Source organism: Carlito syrichta, unplaced genomic scaffold (genome assembly GCF_000164805.1).
Source record: "Carlito syrichta isolate Samal-C Ts95f unplaced genomic scaffold, Tarsius_syrichta-2.0.1 Scaffold316283, whole genome shotgun sequence".
Classification (NCBI taxonomy): Eukaryota; Metazoa; Chordata; class Mammalia; order Primates; family Tarsiidae; genus Carlito; species Carlito syrichta.
The window spans coordinates 380,040-399,308 of NW_007260379.1; the positions used below are offsets into that span (position 1 = coordinate 380,040).

The following is a 19,269-nucleotide window of genomic DNA, read 5'->3' on the forward strand; positions in this document are numbered from 1 at the left end:
TAGTCCCAGCTACTGGGGAGGCTGAGGCAGGAAACTCACCTGAGTCCAGGAGTTTGAGGCTGCTGTGCTCTGTGATCATGCTACTACACTCCAAGCTGGGCCACAGAGTAAGACTGACTCTGTCAGAAGAAAAAGGGGTGGGGGTGGTGGTGGATAGCTGGGAATAAGGATAGAGATGTGAGATGAGTGGGAGAGATTGAGTGATCAGAGTGACCTCAGTATATTGTGTCTGGGGATGAGGATTTGCTTTTTTTGTTTATTTTATTTATGTATTTATTTATTTTTTGAATTGGAGTCTCACTCTGTCACCCACACTAGAGTGCAGTGGCACACTCATGGCCACCGCAGCCTCAACCTGCCAGGCTCAGGTGTTCTTTCCACTTCAGCCTTCCAAGTAGCTGTAACTACAGGCATGCGCCACCATGCCTGGCTAGTTTTTGATTTATTGTAGAGACAGGTCTCGCCAGGTTGACCAGACTGGTCTTGAACCCCTGAGCTCAGGCAGTCCTCTTGCCTCAGCCTCCCAAAGTGCTGGGATTACAGGCATGAGTCCCCACGCCTGGCTGTGGTTTTTATTTTAGAGATAGGGTCTCGTTCTGTCACTCAGGCTGGAGTGCGGTGGTTGTGATCATAGCTCACTGCAGCCTCAAACTCAGCAGTTCAGTGATCCTCCTGCTTCAACCTCCTTAAGTGGGACACCAGGCCTGGCTAAACATTTTTCTATTTTTTTTTTCTTGTCATCTGTGACTTAGATAAACTTTTTTCTTGAAATGAGGTCTCGTGCTGTACAGTCTGGTCTTGAAATCCTCGTGTCAAGCAATCTTCCTACCTCAGCCTCCCAAACTGTTGGGATTACAGGGATGAGCCACTGCACTTGGCCTGTTTTTATTGTTTGTCATGGTGCTTTACTGTTGTGCTAAGTGGTCAGTAGATGGCACTTAAATATTGAGAAATAAGAAATCACTTAATATAGGCCAGGCGTAGCTCATGACTGTAATCCCAGCACTTTGGGAAGCAGAGGCGAGAGGATTACCTGAGTCCATGGGTTCAAGACCAGCCTGGGCAGTATGGCGAGATCTTGTCTCTACAATAAATAAAAAAAATTAGCCGAGTGTGGTGGCACACCTGTAGCTCCAGCTACTTGGAAGGATGAGGCGGAAGAATTGCCTAAGCTGAGCAAGTTGGGGGGCTGCAGGGGCCATGAACATGCCACTGCACTCCAGCCTGGGAGACAGAGTGAGCCTCCTACTCAAAAAAAAAAAAAAAAAAAAAAAAAAGGTTAAATATTGTAGGCGTTGATGAAACAAAGTTTAGCGCGAGGAAAAATTATTAAACTTTTAAAATTACAAATTCCTGTAAAATACCTGTTGAAAAACAAAAAGCTGCTTTCGAGGGGCTCTAGTATAAAGAATCTTTGTCCTAACAATCTTGGTGTAGGCTGGATAATTCTTATTGTTCAGATGTAGAAATTGAGTGTAAGAGATTGAATATCATAACTTACTACAATTACATGTGGTAGAGGTTTTTTCTTTTTTTTTTTTTGAGCCAGAGTCTCACTTTGTCACCTAGGCTGTAGTGCTGTGACATGCTCACGGCCACCGCAGCCTTGACCTGCTGGGCTCAGGTGATCCTTCTGCCTCAGCCTTCCTAGAAGCTGGAGCTACAGGTGTGTGCCACCATGCCTGGCTAATTTTTTGATTTATTGTAGAGATGAGGTCTCGCCATGTTGTTCAGACTGGTCTTGAACCCCTGAACTCAGGCAATCCTCTCGCCTCTGCCTCCCAAAGTATTGAGATTACAGGCTTGAGCCACTGTGCCTGGTGTTTGTTTGTTTTTTTTTTTTTCCTTTTAGACTTTTTAATTAATTAACTTATTTATTTATTTTGAGTTGGAGTCTCTTGCCCAGGCTGGAGTGCAGTGACATGCTCTCCACCACCACAGCCTCAGTTGCTGGGTTCGGGTGATTCTTCCACCTCAGCCTTCTAAATAGCTGGAACTACAGGCGTGCACCACCACGCCCAACTAATTTTTTAATTTATTGTAAAGATAGGTCTCGCCATGTTGCCCAGGCTGGTCTCGAACCTGTGGGCTCTCCTGCCTCTGCCTCTCAAAGTGTTGGGATTACAGGCCTGAGCCATCACACCCGGCCCATTTATTTATTTAAAAAAAAAAATTTTTTTTTGAGTTGGTGTCTCACTCTTACTCAGGCGTGAGTGCAGTGGCGCACTCACGGGCACCACAGCCTCCACCTGCTGGGCTCAGGAGATCCTTCCACCTCAACCTTCCAAGTAGCTGGAACTATAGGTGTACACCACTATGCGTGGCTAATTTTTTCTTTTTTTTTCTTTTGAGTCGGAATCTTGCTCTATTGCCCAGGCTGGAGTGTGGTGATATGTTCCCGGCCACCGCAGTCTCGACCTGCTGGGCTCAGGCAATCCTTCTGCCTCAACCTTCCGAGTAGCTGGAACTACGGGTACACGCTACCTTGCCCAGCTAATTTTTTGATTTATTGTAGAGATGAGGTCTCACCACGTTGCCCAGGCTGGTCTCGAACCCATGGGCTCAGGCAGTCCTCTCACCTCAGCCTCCCAAAGTACTGGTATTATAGGTATGAGCCACTACACCCACTGGCTAATTTTTTTAATTGTAGAGACGAGGTCTTGCCAAGTTGCCCAGGCTCATCTCGAACCTCTGGGCTCAAGCAATCCTCTCACCTCCACCTCCCAAAGTGCTAGGATTACAGGTGTGAGCCACCACACCCAGCTGATTTTTTTTCTTTTGAGTTGGAGTCTGTCACCCAGGCTGGAGTGCAATGGTGCACTCACGGCCACCGCTGCCTTGACCTGCTGGGCTCAGGTGATCCTTCCTCCTCAGCCTACCAAGTAGCTGGAACCTACAGGCATGTGCCACCACACCTGGCTAATTTTTTGATTTATTGTAGAGATGAAGTCTCACCAAGTAAGACTGGTCTTGAACCCGTGGACTTAGGCAATCCTCTCACTTCGGCTTCCCAAAGTGCTGGGATTATAGGTTTGATACACTGCACCCAGCCTAACTTTTTCTTTTGAATTGACTTTGGACTTAGAGAATTGCACAAATGGTAAGTGGCAGGATTTTAAATACATCTTTGTCTCACTATAAGTATAACGTACTCTTCACTTTAAAATAATGAGTGTTGGCCAGGCTCAGTGGCTCAGCCTGTAATCCCAGCACTTTGGGAGCCCAAGACGAGCTCATGGGTTCAAGACCAGCCCAGGCAACTTGGCAAGACTTCGTCTTTACAATAAAAAATCAAAAATTAACCGGGCATGGTAGCGTGTGCCTATAGTTCTGGCTACTTGGAAGGCTAAGGCCGAATGATCACTGGAGCCCAGCAGGTCGATGGTGGGATGACCATGAGTGTGCCGCTGCACTCCAGCCTGGGTCACTGAGTGAGACTCCAACTCCAAAAAAAAATGAATGTTATGTTAAGGGGATGAAAACAGTGCTGCTCAGTGCTGTGAGGAAGAAACTATATTAGATACTATGGATTATTTAAGTTAATTTATACCCAGTGAGCAAAGTAAAGACACTTTTTTACTAGAGCAGCAAACAGTTCAGACACTCAAGTGGGCAGGTATAACACCAAATATATTGCATAACTAAAAACAGCTGGGAGATATTCGTTTATGTAATCAGGTTTGGACAGGAGGAGGGGAAGGGAAGTGTTTGTATGCTGATAAGATGCTGAACAGTCTAATATGGGACAGTCTTGTGAAGCAGTTGAGGATTGAGCAATAGTTTTCAAAAAAGAAAAGGGGATGTGATTTTTAGAGTGAAATGAATATTCTGACCAAGAGTATGGCTTAATTGGGATCTGTCATAGGAAGGGTACATAAAGCAGAAGTTAGCAGATAGTTGGGTGTGTGATATTAAGTAATTAGGACTGGGCTAATCTATTCTTCCTGGATTTCCACCCTGCCTTCCTTTTTCATTCCTTTTTTCTCGTCCAGGGCAAAAATTGACAAGTCATTTTTCCATTCAGTTAACTGGAAGACAATCCTTGCCATTTCTAGTCCTTTCGTGACGATTAGATGAGAGAATTTATGGAAAAGTGCTTTATAAAGTGAAAAGTTCATTCATCTAACAAACATATATTGTTTTGCTTTTTGCCAACTTTGACGAAGGAACTCAGTGAAGTGTATAACTTTCCAGAGTTAGCACTGAACTTGAAATGTCTTGAGAAGCTTGCTTAGTCATTCAGATACCACTTAAAGTTGGCAGTTGCTTGGTTTCTACCACATTTCAGGGTCCACCACTTTTCCGGATATAAAATGAAATTTTGTCATTGTACCCAGAGTTCAAAGTTCACAAAAGTTAGATATATGTCAGGACATCACTCAAGTTTACAGAGCTTCATTTGGGACAGTGGGGGGGAATATATGCCTGTCCATTGATTGGACTACTGGTGTGTATTATATGGCTACCTCTTTCTTGTATCTGAGAGTCTGGAATTATTAATTAGAAGACTGAGTATTTAGGCAGAGTAAAATCAAGGTCTCTTTCTGTTTCATACTATTTCATTTTTATCTTTTCTTTCTAACTGTGTCTTATACCAAAAAAATTTGCAGTGAGTATAAGGAAGTCCATCCATAATGTAAAAAAAGGATAAAGGTTAATCTTTGTAGGAAATTTCATCCAGGCTATGGGGATGCCTTGTAAATTGTACTTACACCTTTACATCCTTGCCCTTTCTGGTGAGTAGATCTCCTGTGTTTGCCAGTGACGTGCCTTTCCCTGATAGTGCTGGATCAGTATTGCCAAATTTTGGTTTTGTAGATTTCTTATTTGTAGTGAATACAAAGTCATTTCCCTTTAATTGGCAGTATTTGTCTAGGAATTCTAGACTCAAGATAATACCTTCTGAAGTCAACAATAGTTTTGTGTCTTGGACAAATTGATTCTTGTGCCTCAGTTTCTCCGTTTGTAAAATAGGCATATAAATACCCACCTCTTAGCTGGGCATGGTAGTGCACGCCTGTAGTTCTGGCTACTTGGAAGGCTTAGGCAGAGGAATCACTGGAGCCCAGCAGGTCAATGCTGGGGTGGCCGTGAGTGTGCCACTGCACTTGAGCCTGAGTGATAGAGTGAGACTCCAACTCAAAAAACAAAAATACCCACCTCTTTGGATTCTGGGGAGGTTTACGTGAGATAACTAATAAAATACTTGTTTGTTTGTTTGCATCGGACTCTCACTCTGTCACCCAGGCTGCAGTACAGCCTCAGTCTTCTGGGCTCAGGCTATCCTTCTGCCTCAACCTTCCAAGTAACTGGAACTACAGATGTGTGCCACCACACCTGGTCAATTTCTTTCTCTCTCTCTCTCTCTCTCTCTCTCTCTCTCTCTTTCTTTTGAGAAAATGTGTTCCTCTGTCCTACTGCAGCCTTGACCTCCTAGGCTCAAGTGATCCTCCCACATCTGGCTAATTTTTTTTTTTTAATTAAAAAAATTTTTTTTTTGGAGTCTCACTCTGTCGTCCAGGCTGGAGTTCAGAGGCATACTCACCACCCCAGCATCAAACTGCTGGGCTCAGGCAATCCTTCTGACTCAGCTTTCCAAGTAGCTGGAACTACAGGCTTGTGCTACCATGCCCGGCTAAATTTTTTAATTTGCTGTAGAGATGAGGTCTCACCAAGTTGCCTGGGCTGGTCTCGAACCTGTGGGCTCAAGCTATCTACTCCCCTCAGCCTCCCAATGTGCCGAGAATACAGGCTGAGCCACTGAGCCTGGCCATTTTTTTTTTTCCAGCTGGAGTCTCACTTTATCACCCAGGCTGGAGTGCAGTGGCATGCTCACGGCCACTGCAGCCTTGACCTGCTAGGCTTAGACAATCCTTCCACCTCAGCCTTCCAAGTAACTGGAACTAAAGGACGCACCACCACACTTGGTTAATTTTTTGATTTATTGTAGAGATGAGGTCTCACTAAGTCACCCAGGCTGGTCTCGAACCTGTGGGCTCAGGCAGTCCTCTCAGCCTCCCAAAGTGGCCTTCCTGGCTAATTTTTACACTTTTTATAGAGGTGAGTTCTTGCTATGTTACTCAGGCTGGTTTTGAACTCCGGCCTCAAGCAACCCTTCTACCTCAGCCTCACAAAGTGCTGGGATTATAGACATGAGTTACTGTGCCTGACCATATTTTTCTTTACTTTTATGATGCATATATGTGCCCACAAATAAGTGTATTGTCTTTTTAGTTTTATGTAAAGGGTCTGCCAAAACTTGCTTTTGAAATTAAACATTACTGACTTGAAATAATTCTTAGAAAGTAACTTTGTCCAGATGTTTTGATGATGCCTTATTCTTATTTTTTTTAATTTTTGCTTTGAGTCGGAGTCTCTGTCTCCCAGGATGGAATGCAGTGACATACTCGCAATCACCTCAGCCTTGACCTACTGGGCTCAGGTGATCCTCCACTTTAGCCTTACAAGCAGCTGGGACTACAGGTGTGCACCACCATGCCCAGCTAATTTTGATTTATTGTAGTTACGAGGTCTTGCCAAGTTGCCCAGGCTAGTCTTGACCTGTGGACCCAGGCAATCCTCCTCTGTCTCCCAGAGTACTGGGATTAGAGGTGTGGGCCACAGCACCCAACTTGATGATACTTTATTTCTTGTTATCATATCCTGGTTACATACTTAGCAGAGTGCTCTGATTCACTCTTAGTTAATTTAAGGTTAGTGACATCACTACATAATGAACTGGTAAGTACATTTATTATATGCCTATCTTATGAAGGAAACAGGACTTGGTGTTAAGATAAAAGGTCAGGTAGGATAGGTGCACAAATACCCATTCTCACCAGTGAACCTTTCTTGTATTCTTTCCCTTTTCTTCGCAAATCCTTAAAGACTCTGTTCACATTCTAAATCTGCAGGAAATCTTCTTTACAATTCCACACAGGTCTTATTCTGGCCTGATTTTGACATCCTATTGTGCTTCTTGGCACTTACATGCTGAGTTTTTTGTTTGTTTGTTTGCTTGCTTTTTTTTTTTTTTGAGTCAGGACCTCATTTTGTTGCTTAGGCTGGAGTACAGTGGTGCAATCACAGCTCATTACAGCCTTTAACTCCTGGGTTCAAGGAGTCCTGTCTCAGTCTCCCAAAGTGCTGGGATTCCAGGCATGATCTACACCTGGCCGACTGCTCTCTGAGTTTTTTGTTTTTTGTTTTTTTTTATGTCGAAGTTTCACTCTGGCCCAGGCTGGAGTGCTGGAGTGCAGTGGCACATTCACAGCCACCGCAGCCTCGGCCTGCTGGGCTCAGGCGATCCTTCCACCTCAGCCTTTCAAGTAGCTGGAACTACAGGCACATGCCACCACACCTGACTAATTATTTTGATTTATTGTAGAGATAAGGTTTCAGCAAGTTGCCCAGACTAGTCTCGAACCTATGGAGGTAATCTTCTTACCTCTGCCTCCCAAAGTGCAAGGATTATAGACGTGAGCCACGTGCTTGGCCTCTCTGAGTTTTTAATATGTGAGTTCTTTTCTCTGATTATATCAGCAGTCACAAAATTTACTGGGGTCAAAAAGTTGATGGAAATGAGTGATATTCGGTGGGAATAGTGGCACTTTGGAGCATGCCTGCTCTCATGAAAGGGGGCAGAGTAGGAGGGAGTTGATACTAAGCTCCAATCTGTTACCATGAGGTTATTACAATTCTAGTTTGTTTATTCGTCAGGTTTTTCATGAGAAGCCAAAAATCTATTTTTTTACCATATCCCTATTTTAAATGTTACCAACTAGTTTAAAACATCCATACATATACATAAACATTTCTCTGTACATAAATTTATATGTATGTATGTGTATAATATGCCATATAAATACTGTGGGCCAAACAAAAAAGGACTTGCCGTTTGCATCCAGCCATTCTGGAATCTCTGAATTAGATTGCAGTCTCTGAATTAGATGATAAATTCCACTAGGAATCTTTTTTTTTTTTTTTTTTTTGAGTTGGAGTCTCATTCTGTCACCCCGACTGGAGTGCAGTGGCCGCTCCCGGCCACCGCAGCCTCCACCTGCTGGGCTCCGGCGATCCTTCCACCTCAGCCTTCCAAGTAGCTGCAACTACAGGTGCACACTACCACACCTGGCTAATTGTTTGTTTTATTGTAGAGATGAGGTCTCACCAAGTTGCCCAGGTGGGTCTCCAACCCGCGGGCTCAGGCAATCCACTCACCTCAGCCTCCCAAGGCGCGGGATTACAGGCTGAGCCACCAAGCCCGGCTCCACTAGGAAACTTAACTTTCACTTCCTTTTGTTGTGAGAATTAATCTAGCAAAATTAAATTTTTAAGTTATAAGTTATTTCGGAAGTATTTTTTTTCTTTTTTGGAGTTGAGGTCTCACTTAATCTCCCAGGCTGGAGTGCAGTGGCATGATCATGGCTACCACACCTCAATCTGCTGGGCTTAGGTGATCCTTTCACTTCATCCTTCCAAGTATTTGAAGCTGCAGGCACTCACCACCACGCCTGGCTAATTTTTTGATTTATTGTCGAGATGAGTTCTTGACAAAGTTGCCCAGGCTGATCTCAAACCCCTGGGCTCAGGCAGTTCTCTCACCTCCACCTCCCAAAGTGTTGGGATTACACTTCTGAAATAATTTGATCATTCAGTCTGTGTTTAAAAAACATATTAGGGCCAGGCTCGGTGGGTCAGCCTGTTATCCCAGCACTTTGGGAGGCCAAGGTGAGTGAATTACCTGAGCCCGCAGGTTCCAGACCAGCCCGGGCAACTTGGTGAGTCCTTGTCTCTACGATAAATCAAAAATTAGCCAGGTGTGGTAGTGCACACCTGTAGTTCCAGCTACTTGGAAGGCTGGGGTGGATTGATTGCCGGAGCCCAGTAGGTCGACACTGGGGTGGTCTTGAATGTGCCATTGCACTCCAGCCTGGGCAACAGACTCCAACTCAAAAAAAAAACATTAGTAGGCTGGGTGCAGTGGCTTATGCCTGTAGTAATCCCAGCTATCTGTTTCTACCACACACACACACACACAAAATTAGCTGGGTGTGGTGGCACACGTCTGTAGTCTCAACTACTTGGGAGACTAAAGTGGAAGGATTGCCTGAGCCCAGGAGATCGAGAGTGTGATGAACCATGATCCTATCACTGCACTCCAGCCTGGGTTACAGAGTGAGATCCCTACTCAAAAATATAAACAAACAAATTAGTGGTGATTGTCATAATTTAGAATAAGAGAATATCTGTTTCAGACCCTGTGTTAGGTTCTGGGATAGTAAATTATACTTGTCCCTATCCTAGAGAATTTCATTGTGAATGGAATGGGGGGTTGGGGTGAGTTCAGAGGTTGAGTTCCTTGGGAAGCAGACTCTGAATTGGAGATATTCCTGCACAAGTTTTATTAGGAAATGATTTTGGTATCATCGCCTGTAGGTGAGAAAGGAAACAGGACAGGTCTGAGGGGGAAATTGAATTGATGTTTTTTGTTTGTTTGTTTGTTTTTGAGTTGGAGTCTCACTCTGTTGTCCAGACTGGAGTGCAGTGGCCGCTCCCGGCCACTGCAGCCTTGACCTGCTGGGCTCCAGCGATCCTTCCGCCTCAGCCTTCCGAGTAGCCAGAATTACAGGCATGCGCTACCACGCCCGGCTGATTTTTTGATTTATTACAGAGATGAGGTCTCGCTGCCCAGGTGGGTCTCAAACCCATGGGCTCAGGCAATCCACTCACCTCAGCCTCCCAAAGGCGCGGGATTACAGGCTGAGCCACCGAGCCCGGCTGATGTTGTTTTGAAAGTGCTATGGATAGTATGAAACCAGGATTGCCCCTTAGAGTTATCCTGAATTGGGGAAAAAGGTCCTGTTGACCATGGATTTGGGCTATACTAGGAAGGAGGTGTGTGTGGCTTGGGTGAGGCAACCCTCTTAAATGGAGGACGTTCTGAAGAGGAGTAACAGATGAGGGCTGTCTTCTGATAGAACTTTTCAGCAGTTTGTACAATGAAAATGTTAGGTTAAAGATCTCAATAGAACCTCCAAAAATATATCCCAGTGTGACCTCCAAGTGTTAGGTCAGACGATCTGGTGCTGTGTGAAAGAAGCAAAGAATTGCACAGCATTTAAATTGGAAAACATCGTTTATTTAGAAAGTAAATTAAAGAAAGTAGAGTGAGAAGATTCACCTCCCTAAGGTAGGGGAGAGGGCCAAAGCTTAGGAAAACACGACCTGGCCAGAGCTCATAGAACACATGGCCAGGCCATAGCTTAGTAGAGCAATGGCAAATGGCTACTTGAGGACAAATACTTTTAAACATTCCCCTTTGATGAGGGCAGGTCGTTAAGGGAGTTGGGTGGTGGTGTTCCACATTATCACTAAGGGACAGGTAAGTGCAGGTACTGACATCCATGATGGATGGCAGGCAGATGGGTGGGTCAGTCACATGATTGCTGCCATGGTTGTGGGGTCTGTGTCATGAAGGTCACAAAGGGCTGATTAGGTAACTTGGGTCTTATGGGTGGAGGCAGATACTTGAAATAGAAAAACTAGTACAAAACAAGTTAGAGGGGGGCTGCAAAACAATTACCTATAGCTACCTCTGGTTCTGTCCTTGGCTACTGGATTAGAAGGTAAGTTAAAGTGAACTGCTGGAAAAACATGACAACTAGTCAGTGTTAAAGTGGCTGCTCTTCTCAGGGCACATTGGCTCCTTCCTGTAATCCCAGTACTTTGGAAGACTGAGGTGAGAGGATTGCCTAAGTTCAAGGGTTTGAGATCAGCCTGGACAACCTGGTGAGACCTTGTCTCTAACATAAACCAAAAAATTAGCCAGGCGTGGTGGCCTTTACCTATGGTTCCAGCTGCTTGGAAGGCTGAGGCAGAAGGATCACCTGAGCCCAGCAGATTGAGGGTATGGTGGCCATGAACCTGCCACTGCACTCCAGCCTGGGCGACAGAGTGAGACTCCAACTAAAAACAAAAAAAAAAAAAACAAAAAAAACCCTGCTCTTGGCTGGGTGTGATGGCTCACTTCTGTAATTACAGCACTTTGGGAAGCTGAGGCAAGAGTATTGCCTGATCCCAGGGGTTCGAGACCATCCTGGGCAACTTGGCAATACCTTATCTCTACAATAAATCAAAAAGTAGCCGGGTGTGGTACACACCTGTGGTTCCAGCTACTTGGAAGGCTGAGGCAGAAGGATCACCTGAGCCCAGCAGGTCGAGGCTGCCATGACTGTGAGTGTGCCACTGCACTCCAGCCTGGGCGATAGAGTAAGACTCCGACTTAAAAAAAAAAAAAAAAAAAATGGCTGCTCTTTGGCTATATTGACTGCATGTTATATACTTTCAGAATCCTTCAGTCATAAAGGGGAGATCTGTGTTGCTGGTGTTTCACAGTGTTCGATATAGGGATTCATGGTTAAGACAGATATGTGTAAAAAAAAAAAAAAATGACAGGATGCAATGGAAGCCCAGAAGAATGTCTAGTTGCTAGAGGGACTTAGAGAATGTCTTAGAAAAGATGACAGTTGAGGAATGAATTGGGAGGTTGTTTGGCAGGGGCAAGAAAGTGTGGGGGGGGTCTTTTTTGAATGAGTCAAAAGACATTTACACAGCATAGTAAGAAAAATGAATGATTTGTTTGACGAGCAAATGGTTAAATTTGCTAGCTATTTAATTTCTAGCAATTATGATAGCCATGAGGCTGTTTTCATAATCTTGATTTGCTTCATGTATATAATTTTTTATTTACAAGGGGGCACTCAAAAACCTAGAACTTATTTATAAAAAATTGTGTATTCTTACATGTTTAAACTTCAGTTACCTTTGAAGTACTCTCCGTTTGATGCAATTCACCTATAGAGATGCTCTTTCCACCACTCAAAACAGTTGAACTTGTCAATTTTGATGCCTTTTAGTGCTTTTGTCATTTTTTGTTTCACCTTTTTCACATCAGCAAAAACGTTTCCTTTGAGGACTTTTGTCATGGAGAAACAAAAACAATGTAGCTTGACATGAGATCAGGTGAAAAGGGAGGGTGGGCCATAGGGGTTATGCGGTTTTTGGTAAAAAAAACAACAACTGCTGAACACTCAGCATAATGTGGGCAGGCATACTCGTAAATTACCCTCATGAGATGGGCAAGTGTGCTGAAAGAATCTCCACACACAAAAAAATTAGTCAGGCTCAGTGACTCAGCCTATAATCCCACGCCTTGGGAGGCTGAGGTGAGTGAATTGCCTGAGCCCGTGGGTTTGAGACCCGCCTGGGCAACTTGGTGAGACCTCATCTCTGCAATAAATCAAAAAATTAGCTAGGTGTGGTAGCACGCGCCTGTAGTTCCAGCTACTTGGAAGGCTGAGGCGGAAGGACCGCCAGAGCCCAGCAGGTCGAGGCTGCAGTGGCCGGGAGCGGCCCCAATCTAGGCGACAGAGTGAGACTCCAACTCAAAAAAAATTAACTGAAGCCGGTTGAAGCCTCTCATAACAGTCCTTGTTGGTACACTGATGCCGATGGATTCTTAGAACACTTAGTGGTGGAAGCCTGTACTACGAGGAGCCCATCCTCCAAAAGATAATTCCAGGTTTTTTGGGTCCTTCTTCGTGTGTGTGTGTGTGTGTGTGTGTGTGTGTGTGTGTGTGTGTTTGAATCAGAGTTAGTGGTGGAAGCCTGTACTACGAGGAGCCCATCCTCCAAAAGATAATTCCAGGTTTTTTGGGTCCTTCTTCGTGTGTGTGTGTGTGTGTGTGTGTGTGTGTGTGTGTGTGTGTGTGTGTGTGTGTTTGAATCAGAGTCTCAATCTGTTGCCCAGAAAGATAATTCCAGGTTTTTTGGGTCCTTCTTCGTGTGTGTGTGTGTGTGTGTGTGTTTGAATCAGAGTCTCAATCTGTTGCCCAGGCTGGAGTGCAGCTGCATGTTCACAGCCACTGCAGCTGCAGCCTCTACCTGCTGGACTGAGGTGATCTTTCCACCTCAGCCTTCCAAGTAGCTGGAACCAGAGGCATGCGCCATCATGCTGGCTAATTTTCTTGATTTTTTTAGACAAGATCTCACCAAGTTGTCCAGACTGGTCTCGAACCCTTGGGCTCAGGCAATCCTCTGGGATTACAGGTGTGAGCCACCACACCTGACCTATGTATGTTGTTTTGACATCTTCAGAGGTATAACTTCATGGTGATGATTTTAAAAAACAAACAAACACTTATCCCACTATGATAAATCTTAGAGACTAAGCCAAATACATCCTGTCAGAACTAAGAAGATAGGCGGAGTTAGAGTGAGAAGGTTTTTACCATGAATCTAGTAAACTGTAGAAATGATCCCTGAAAGTATAGTCTTAGTCCATGAGTCTAAATTGGATTTACTACTTGCTTTGTCCCTTATTCTTGTGTCTGGAACAGATGGACAGATAACTACACATATTCTTGCTTGTTGCTTATTATTTTCCTAGGATTGAAGGTGTCCATGGGAAGTTAGAAGATAGGTTAAACTGGGACTCCACCACTTATCACTTCCTTTACCTGAGAAACTTGCAAAATATCAAGTCCTGTTTTCTCATCTGTAAAATATAAGTGGTGATGCATAATAGCAACCTTTTAGGATTGCTGAGATAATGTATAAAATAATTGGTAAATGATGAGGTGATTTCAGGATATTTATTACTACTTAAAATACCATTGTGAAATACATGTGTGATGCTAGGTTTCTGTGTTTGGGTAAGGTTATTAAAAATAAAAGATTTTAAGCTAGGCACAGTGGTCCAAGCCTGTAATCCCAGCACTTTGGGAGGCTAAAGGGAGGGGATTGCCTGAACCCATGGGTTCAGGACCAGTCTGGGCAATTTGCCAGACCTTGTCTCTACAGTCAATCAAAAAATTAGCTGGGTGTGGTAGTCCACACCTGTAGTTCCAACTACTTACTACTTGGAAGATTGGAATGAAAGGATCACCTGAGCCCAGCGGGTTGAGGTTGCAGTGGCTATGAGTGTGCCACTGTACTCCAGCCTGGTGACAGAATGAGACTCTGACTCAAAAATAAAAGTACTATTAGGACTTATGGAAACTAGTATTTATAGACTCTTGTGCCATTGAAAACCAAATTAGCACAAAAGTCTTCTTTAAAGACAAGTTTCGCAGAGAAATTACTCAGCTTTTATTTTAATTTTAATTTTACTTTTTTGAGTCGGAGTTTCACTCTGTCACCCAGACTGGATTGCAGTGGCACACTCATGGCCACCACAGCCTTCCAAGTAGCTGGAACTACAGGCATGCATAACCACACCCGGCTAATTTTTTGATTTATTGGAGAGATGAGGTCGCCAAGTTGCAAAGGCTGATCTTGAACCCCCGAGCTCAGGCAGTACTCTTGCCTCAGCTTCCCAGAGTGCTGGGATTACAAACGTGAGCCACCACGCCTAGTTTACTCAGCTTTTAAATTCTGACCTGTCTACTGTCTAGATGATGTAAAATTTATATGAACAGATTGCTGTTCATGGAGGTGAATAAGAAAATGGATAGCAAAGTTAGCATAACTAGATTGCCGTGGAAAGTTTTTGCCTTATGATGAGTCAAAAATCTTAGCCGAGCATGGTGACTGACACCTTTAATCCCAGCACTTTGGGAGGCAGAGGTGAGAGAATTGCCTGAGCCCAGAGGTTCAAGACCAGCCTGGGTAACTTGGTGAGACCTCGTCTCTAAAATAAATTAAAAAATCAGTTAGGTGTGGTGGTGCATACTTATAGTTCCAGCTACTTGTAAGGCTAAGGCAGAAGGATCTCCTGTGCCCAGTAGTCGAGGCTGCGGTTGCTGTGAACATGCCACTGCACTCCAGCTTAGACAACTGAGTGAGACTCTGACTCAAAAAAAAAAAAAAAAAAAAAATATATATATATATATAAATATATATATATATATATATATATATATATATATTAGCAAATACAGGAAGATGGATCTAGTAAGGACTGTGAGCCAAGACGGTAGTATGAGAGATTACAATCAAAATGAGTTGATTGAGACATCTAAATGCCAGCAAAACTGTCAATTCTGAATGAACTGTTCAAAAAGCCAATATAGACAGATTCATTGAAATCTAGACTGCTGTTAAGCACTTCCAAGAATATTTCCCCTGGATGGAGAGTCACCAGTTAATATGGTAAAGACCTTTTCTGTGACTTGGTGATATCTGATAAATTGGGATAACAGGAAACTCAAAAAGTGGATCTCATTTTTGAAAGATAAGTGATGATTACATGAAATATAACTTCTAGTACTTAAGGGTATGATTTAGATTTTTTTTTTTGAGTTGAAGTCTCACTCTGTTGCCCAGACTGGAGTGCAGTGGCACGCTCCCAGCCACTGCAGCCTCGACCTGCTGGCCTCCGGCGATCCTTCCGCCTCAGCCTTCCAAGTAGCTCGAACTACAGGTGCGCGCTACCACACCCGGCAAATTTTTGATGTATTGTAGAGATGAGAGCTCGCCAAGTTGCGCAGGTGGGTCTTGAACCCTTGGGCTCCCAAAGCGCAGGATTACAGGCTGAGCCTTTCTAAATGCTAATGTCTACATCCTATCCCTAGACATTTTGTTTCAGTATTCCAGAATGGAGTGGGGTGGGGGGGCATTGTATTTTCAAAAACTTGCTCAAAACTTGCCAGCTGATTTTTTAAAAATTATTTATGTGGGGTACAATTCAGGATGAGGTTTATAAATGGTCATTGTACAGGTAAAGTTTTGTCCTGACTTTGGTCTCCACGCTGACTGGTTCTTTTTTTTTTTTAACTTCTTGTCCACCACTGACTGATTCTCATGTGGCCTTTAGAACCAGTGGTTTCAGTGAGCTTTCTTTGTTTAATCATAGAAGTTATTCAATTCCTGGGTGTTGAGATTAAGAACTAAGTATTGAATTTTTTTTTCTGGGAAATACTAAGGGGGGAGAATGGCTTCTGTAAAGCTTGTATTTAAGGGACAGCCTCATCTTTTCCAATGTTACACAAATATTTGGGTGTTACAGCAGCTAGAAGTGCTAATAGGACGCTAGAACATTGTGTGGAGCACCTCAAAATGTAATATTTACTTCTGTAATATGAACAAGGCATGATTTTACTAGAAGAAAGGACTATTTCAATTACGTATGCTATGTGTATATAATATAAAATCTTCATACTTGTCATAAAATCCAAATAAGCAGTGCACCTTGCCATTCCTCCGAAGTTATCCATTCTTTAAAAAAAAAATCCCAATAAACATGATTGACTGTTTTCAGGATTTTTACATTAAAAGTAGTTTACTCATTATTTTCTTGTCTGCTAGCAGGTGTTAGCAAGCATCTATTTTCTTTCTTTCTTTCTTTCTTTCTTTCTTTCTTTTTTTGAGTGGAGTCTCACTCTGTCACCCAAGCTAGAGTGCAGTGGTACACTTAACGGCCACCACAGCCTTGACCTGCTGGGCTCAGGCAATCCTTCTGCCTCCGCCTTCCAAGTAGCTGGAACTACAGGCACGCGTCACCATGCCCAGCTAATTTTTTGATTTATTGTAGAGATGAGGTCTGTGCCAAGTTCTGGGGCTGGTCTTGAACCCCAGGGCTCAGTTAATCCTCTCACTTCGGCCTCTCAAAGTGCTGGGATTATAGGCATGAGCCACAGCGCCCAGCCTGTTAGTTTTTTAAAATTCAAATCGAGAGGGCTAAAACCAAACTTCCTTTTGAATTAAAAGTTGTTGGAATAGTTTGGTTCCATTTATTTAGTGACCAGGTACATAATTTGGATACTGGAGAGAAATCATTCATGTGCAGTGAGGAGTTTTTTTTGTTTGTTTGGTGTTTTGTTTTTTTTTTGAGTTGGAGTCTCACTCTGTCACCCAGACTGGAGTGCAGTGGCCACTCCTGGCCACCGCAGCCTCAACCTGCTAGGCTCCGGCGATCCTTCCGCCTCAGCCTTCCGAGTTGCTGGAATTACAGGCGCGCGCTACCACGCCCGACTGATTTTTTGATTTATTGTAGAGATGAGGTCTCGCTGCCCAGGCGGGTCTTGAACCCGTGGACTCAGGCAATCCACTCACCTCAGCCTCCCAAAGGTGTGGGATTACAGGCTGAGCCACCGAGCCTGACAAAAATCTTTACCTTTCAAGTGGTTGAGTTAGCAGAATGTGGTTATGTGGATCATGTAAAAAAATTTGACTTTGTAGATTTGAAATCTTTATTTAAAAGGGACTTAGATTTGTGTGTGTGTGTGTATGTGTGTGTGTGTGTGTGTGTGTGTGTGTGTGTGTTGGAGTCTCACTTTGTTGTCCAGGCTAGAGTGCAGTGGCATGCTCACAAACACTGTAACCTTGACCTGCTGGACTCAGGTGATCATTTTGCCTCAGCCTCCTGAGTAGCTGTGACTACAGGTGTGCCTGGTTGTTTTTGTTTGTTTGTTTGTTTGTTTGTTTGTTTGTCTTGAGACGTGGTCTCACCAAGTTGTCCAGCCTGGTCTCAAACACCTGGGCTCAGGCAGTCCTCTTGCCTCCACCCCTCAAATTCTGGGATTACTGGCATGAGCCACTGCACCTGGTTTAAAAAGGACTCAGATTAAGGAAAGACTGAAAATATTGTTTTAAAAGGATGTTTGTTGGTGGAATCTAAAGCTTAACTTTACTTTATGGTACCGTTTGGTTCAGGAACAGTATAGATTAAAGAGGTTTATTTATAGATTACAAGGTTTATATTATACAGGGTTTTAGGATACTGAATGAGAGTATTTTATTTGTGGTCTTTAAAAAGAGTTATAATTTTTTTTTTATTTCCAGCTTTCTGAAACAAAGACTCATTTTGAAGATGTTTAATAAATCATTTGGAACACCCTTTGGGGGTGGCACAGGTGGCTTTGGCACAACTTCAACATTTGGGCAGAGTAAGTTTTTAAAAAAGAACAAATGAGGGGAGAACATCTTAATTAACCTATTCTTATTAAGAACAAGTCTACTTGATAGCTTTAGTTAGGAATTTTATTCATACTTTGATCTTTGAAAGTCTCTTTTAAAAAAACAACCAGCATATGATCTCGTTAAAATTTTTTAAAAAATAGATGTAAGTTCTGAGTTCTCATGACTTTCTAATCGTCAGTAGAGGGTACTTAAGATATTTTTATTATTTGATTCTTTTAACAGAAAATTATAGCTTGTTACTAATTTTCAGACCAGAAAATAATTATTTAATGTTGAAGTCTAAAATGCAGTTTTTGAATCACTGCTTCGGAATTTACTCTGTGAACAAGATGGGGTGTTCAGAAACATAAATGTTAAAACATCAGTGTCCCTAATCCCCTCCAGCCCTCCTGACATTCACCTTCCCACCCAGTATTGTACTTGACATTAGTTGCCTGTAGCAACGCTTATTCACATTTAAAGTTTTTGTTAAAACTTTTATTCTTATACAAGCGTAGAAAGAATGGTATAATGAACTCTCACGTACTTATCTCCCAGCTTTAGCAATCACCATTTTCCCAGTCTTGTTTTTTCCCCCTCTCTTTTTTAGGGAGAGAAGAGCATCTGAACAGCATAATTTAATGAAAATTCCAGAAACTTTATCAAACTGATGAGGATTTTTAAAAAGCTAACAATCAAATCTCAGTCATACCTAGTAAAAATAACAATAGAGGAAGTTTTTTCAAGTGTCTCTAGACTTCCTTTTAGAGAACTCTGCATCTAGATCCAAAGTTTTTAACTAAGAGTAACTTTTGAAGGGTTTTATTCAAAGTACATACTTCCATCATAAAACTATAGTGTTAGAATTTTGGGAGTTGGAGCCCAAATATGTATATTTGAAAAAGCTTTTCAGGTCATTCTAATGTGATCCCCTAATGGAATACCATTGATATCAGTGACTGTGGAGTGTACCAATGTCTGAAGATAATTTTAACACTTTAATTTAGTGATTTACTTTTATCCATAGCTCATAGTCACTAGTTACTTTGGCATTCTTTTTTTTTTTTGTGAGTCGGAGTCTCACTCGATTGCCCAGATTGGAGTGTAGTGGCAGACTCATGACCACCACAGCCACCACCTGCTGAGCTCAGGCAATCCTTCCATCTCAGCCTTCCAAGTAACTGGAACCACAGGTGTGTGCCACCACGCCTGGCTGATTTTTAAAAAAATTTATTGTAGAGATGAAGTTTCACCAAGTTGCCCAGGCTAGTCTTAAACTCCTGGGCTCAGGCAGTCCTTCTCACCCCCGCCTCCCAAATGCTGGGACTGCAGGTGTGAGTCACTCACCTGGCCCCTTTTTTTTTTTTT

At 43.1% G+C, this 19,269-nt stretch overlaps 1 protein-coding gene across 2 annotated transcripts in view; it reads left to right on the top strand.

Annotated features, from left to right (window-relative positions):
• Nucleotides 1-19,269, top strand: part of NUP98 (nucleoporin 98) — a 113,811-nt gene that overhangs the window by 7,583 nt on the left and 86,959 nt on the right. For both annotated transcript variants that reach the window (XM_008074057.1, XM_008074058.1), the window contains exon 2: nt 17,785-17,888. In XM_008074057.1, the coding sequence (XP_008072248.1) occupies nt 17,813-17,888 (76 nt within the window). In that variant the 5' untranslated portion in view covers nt 17,785-17,812. The remainder of the gene's footprint in view (nt 1-17,784; nt 17,889-19,269) is intronic.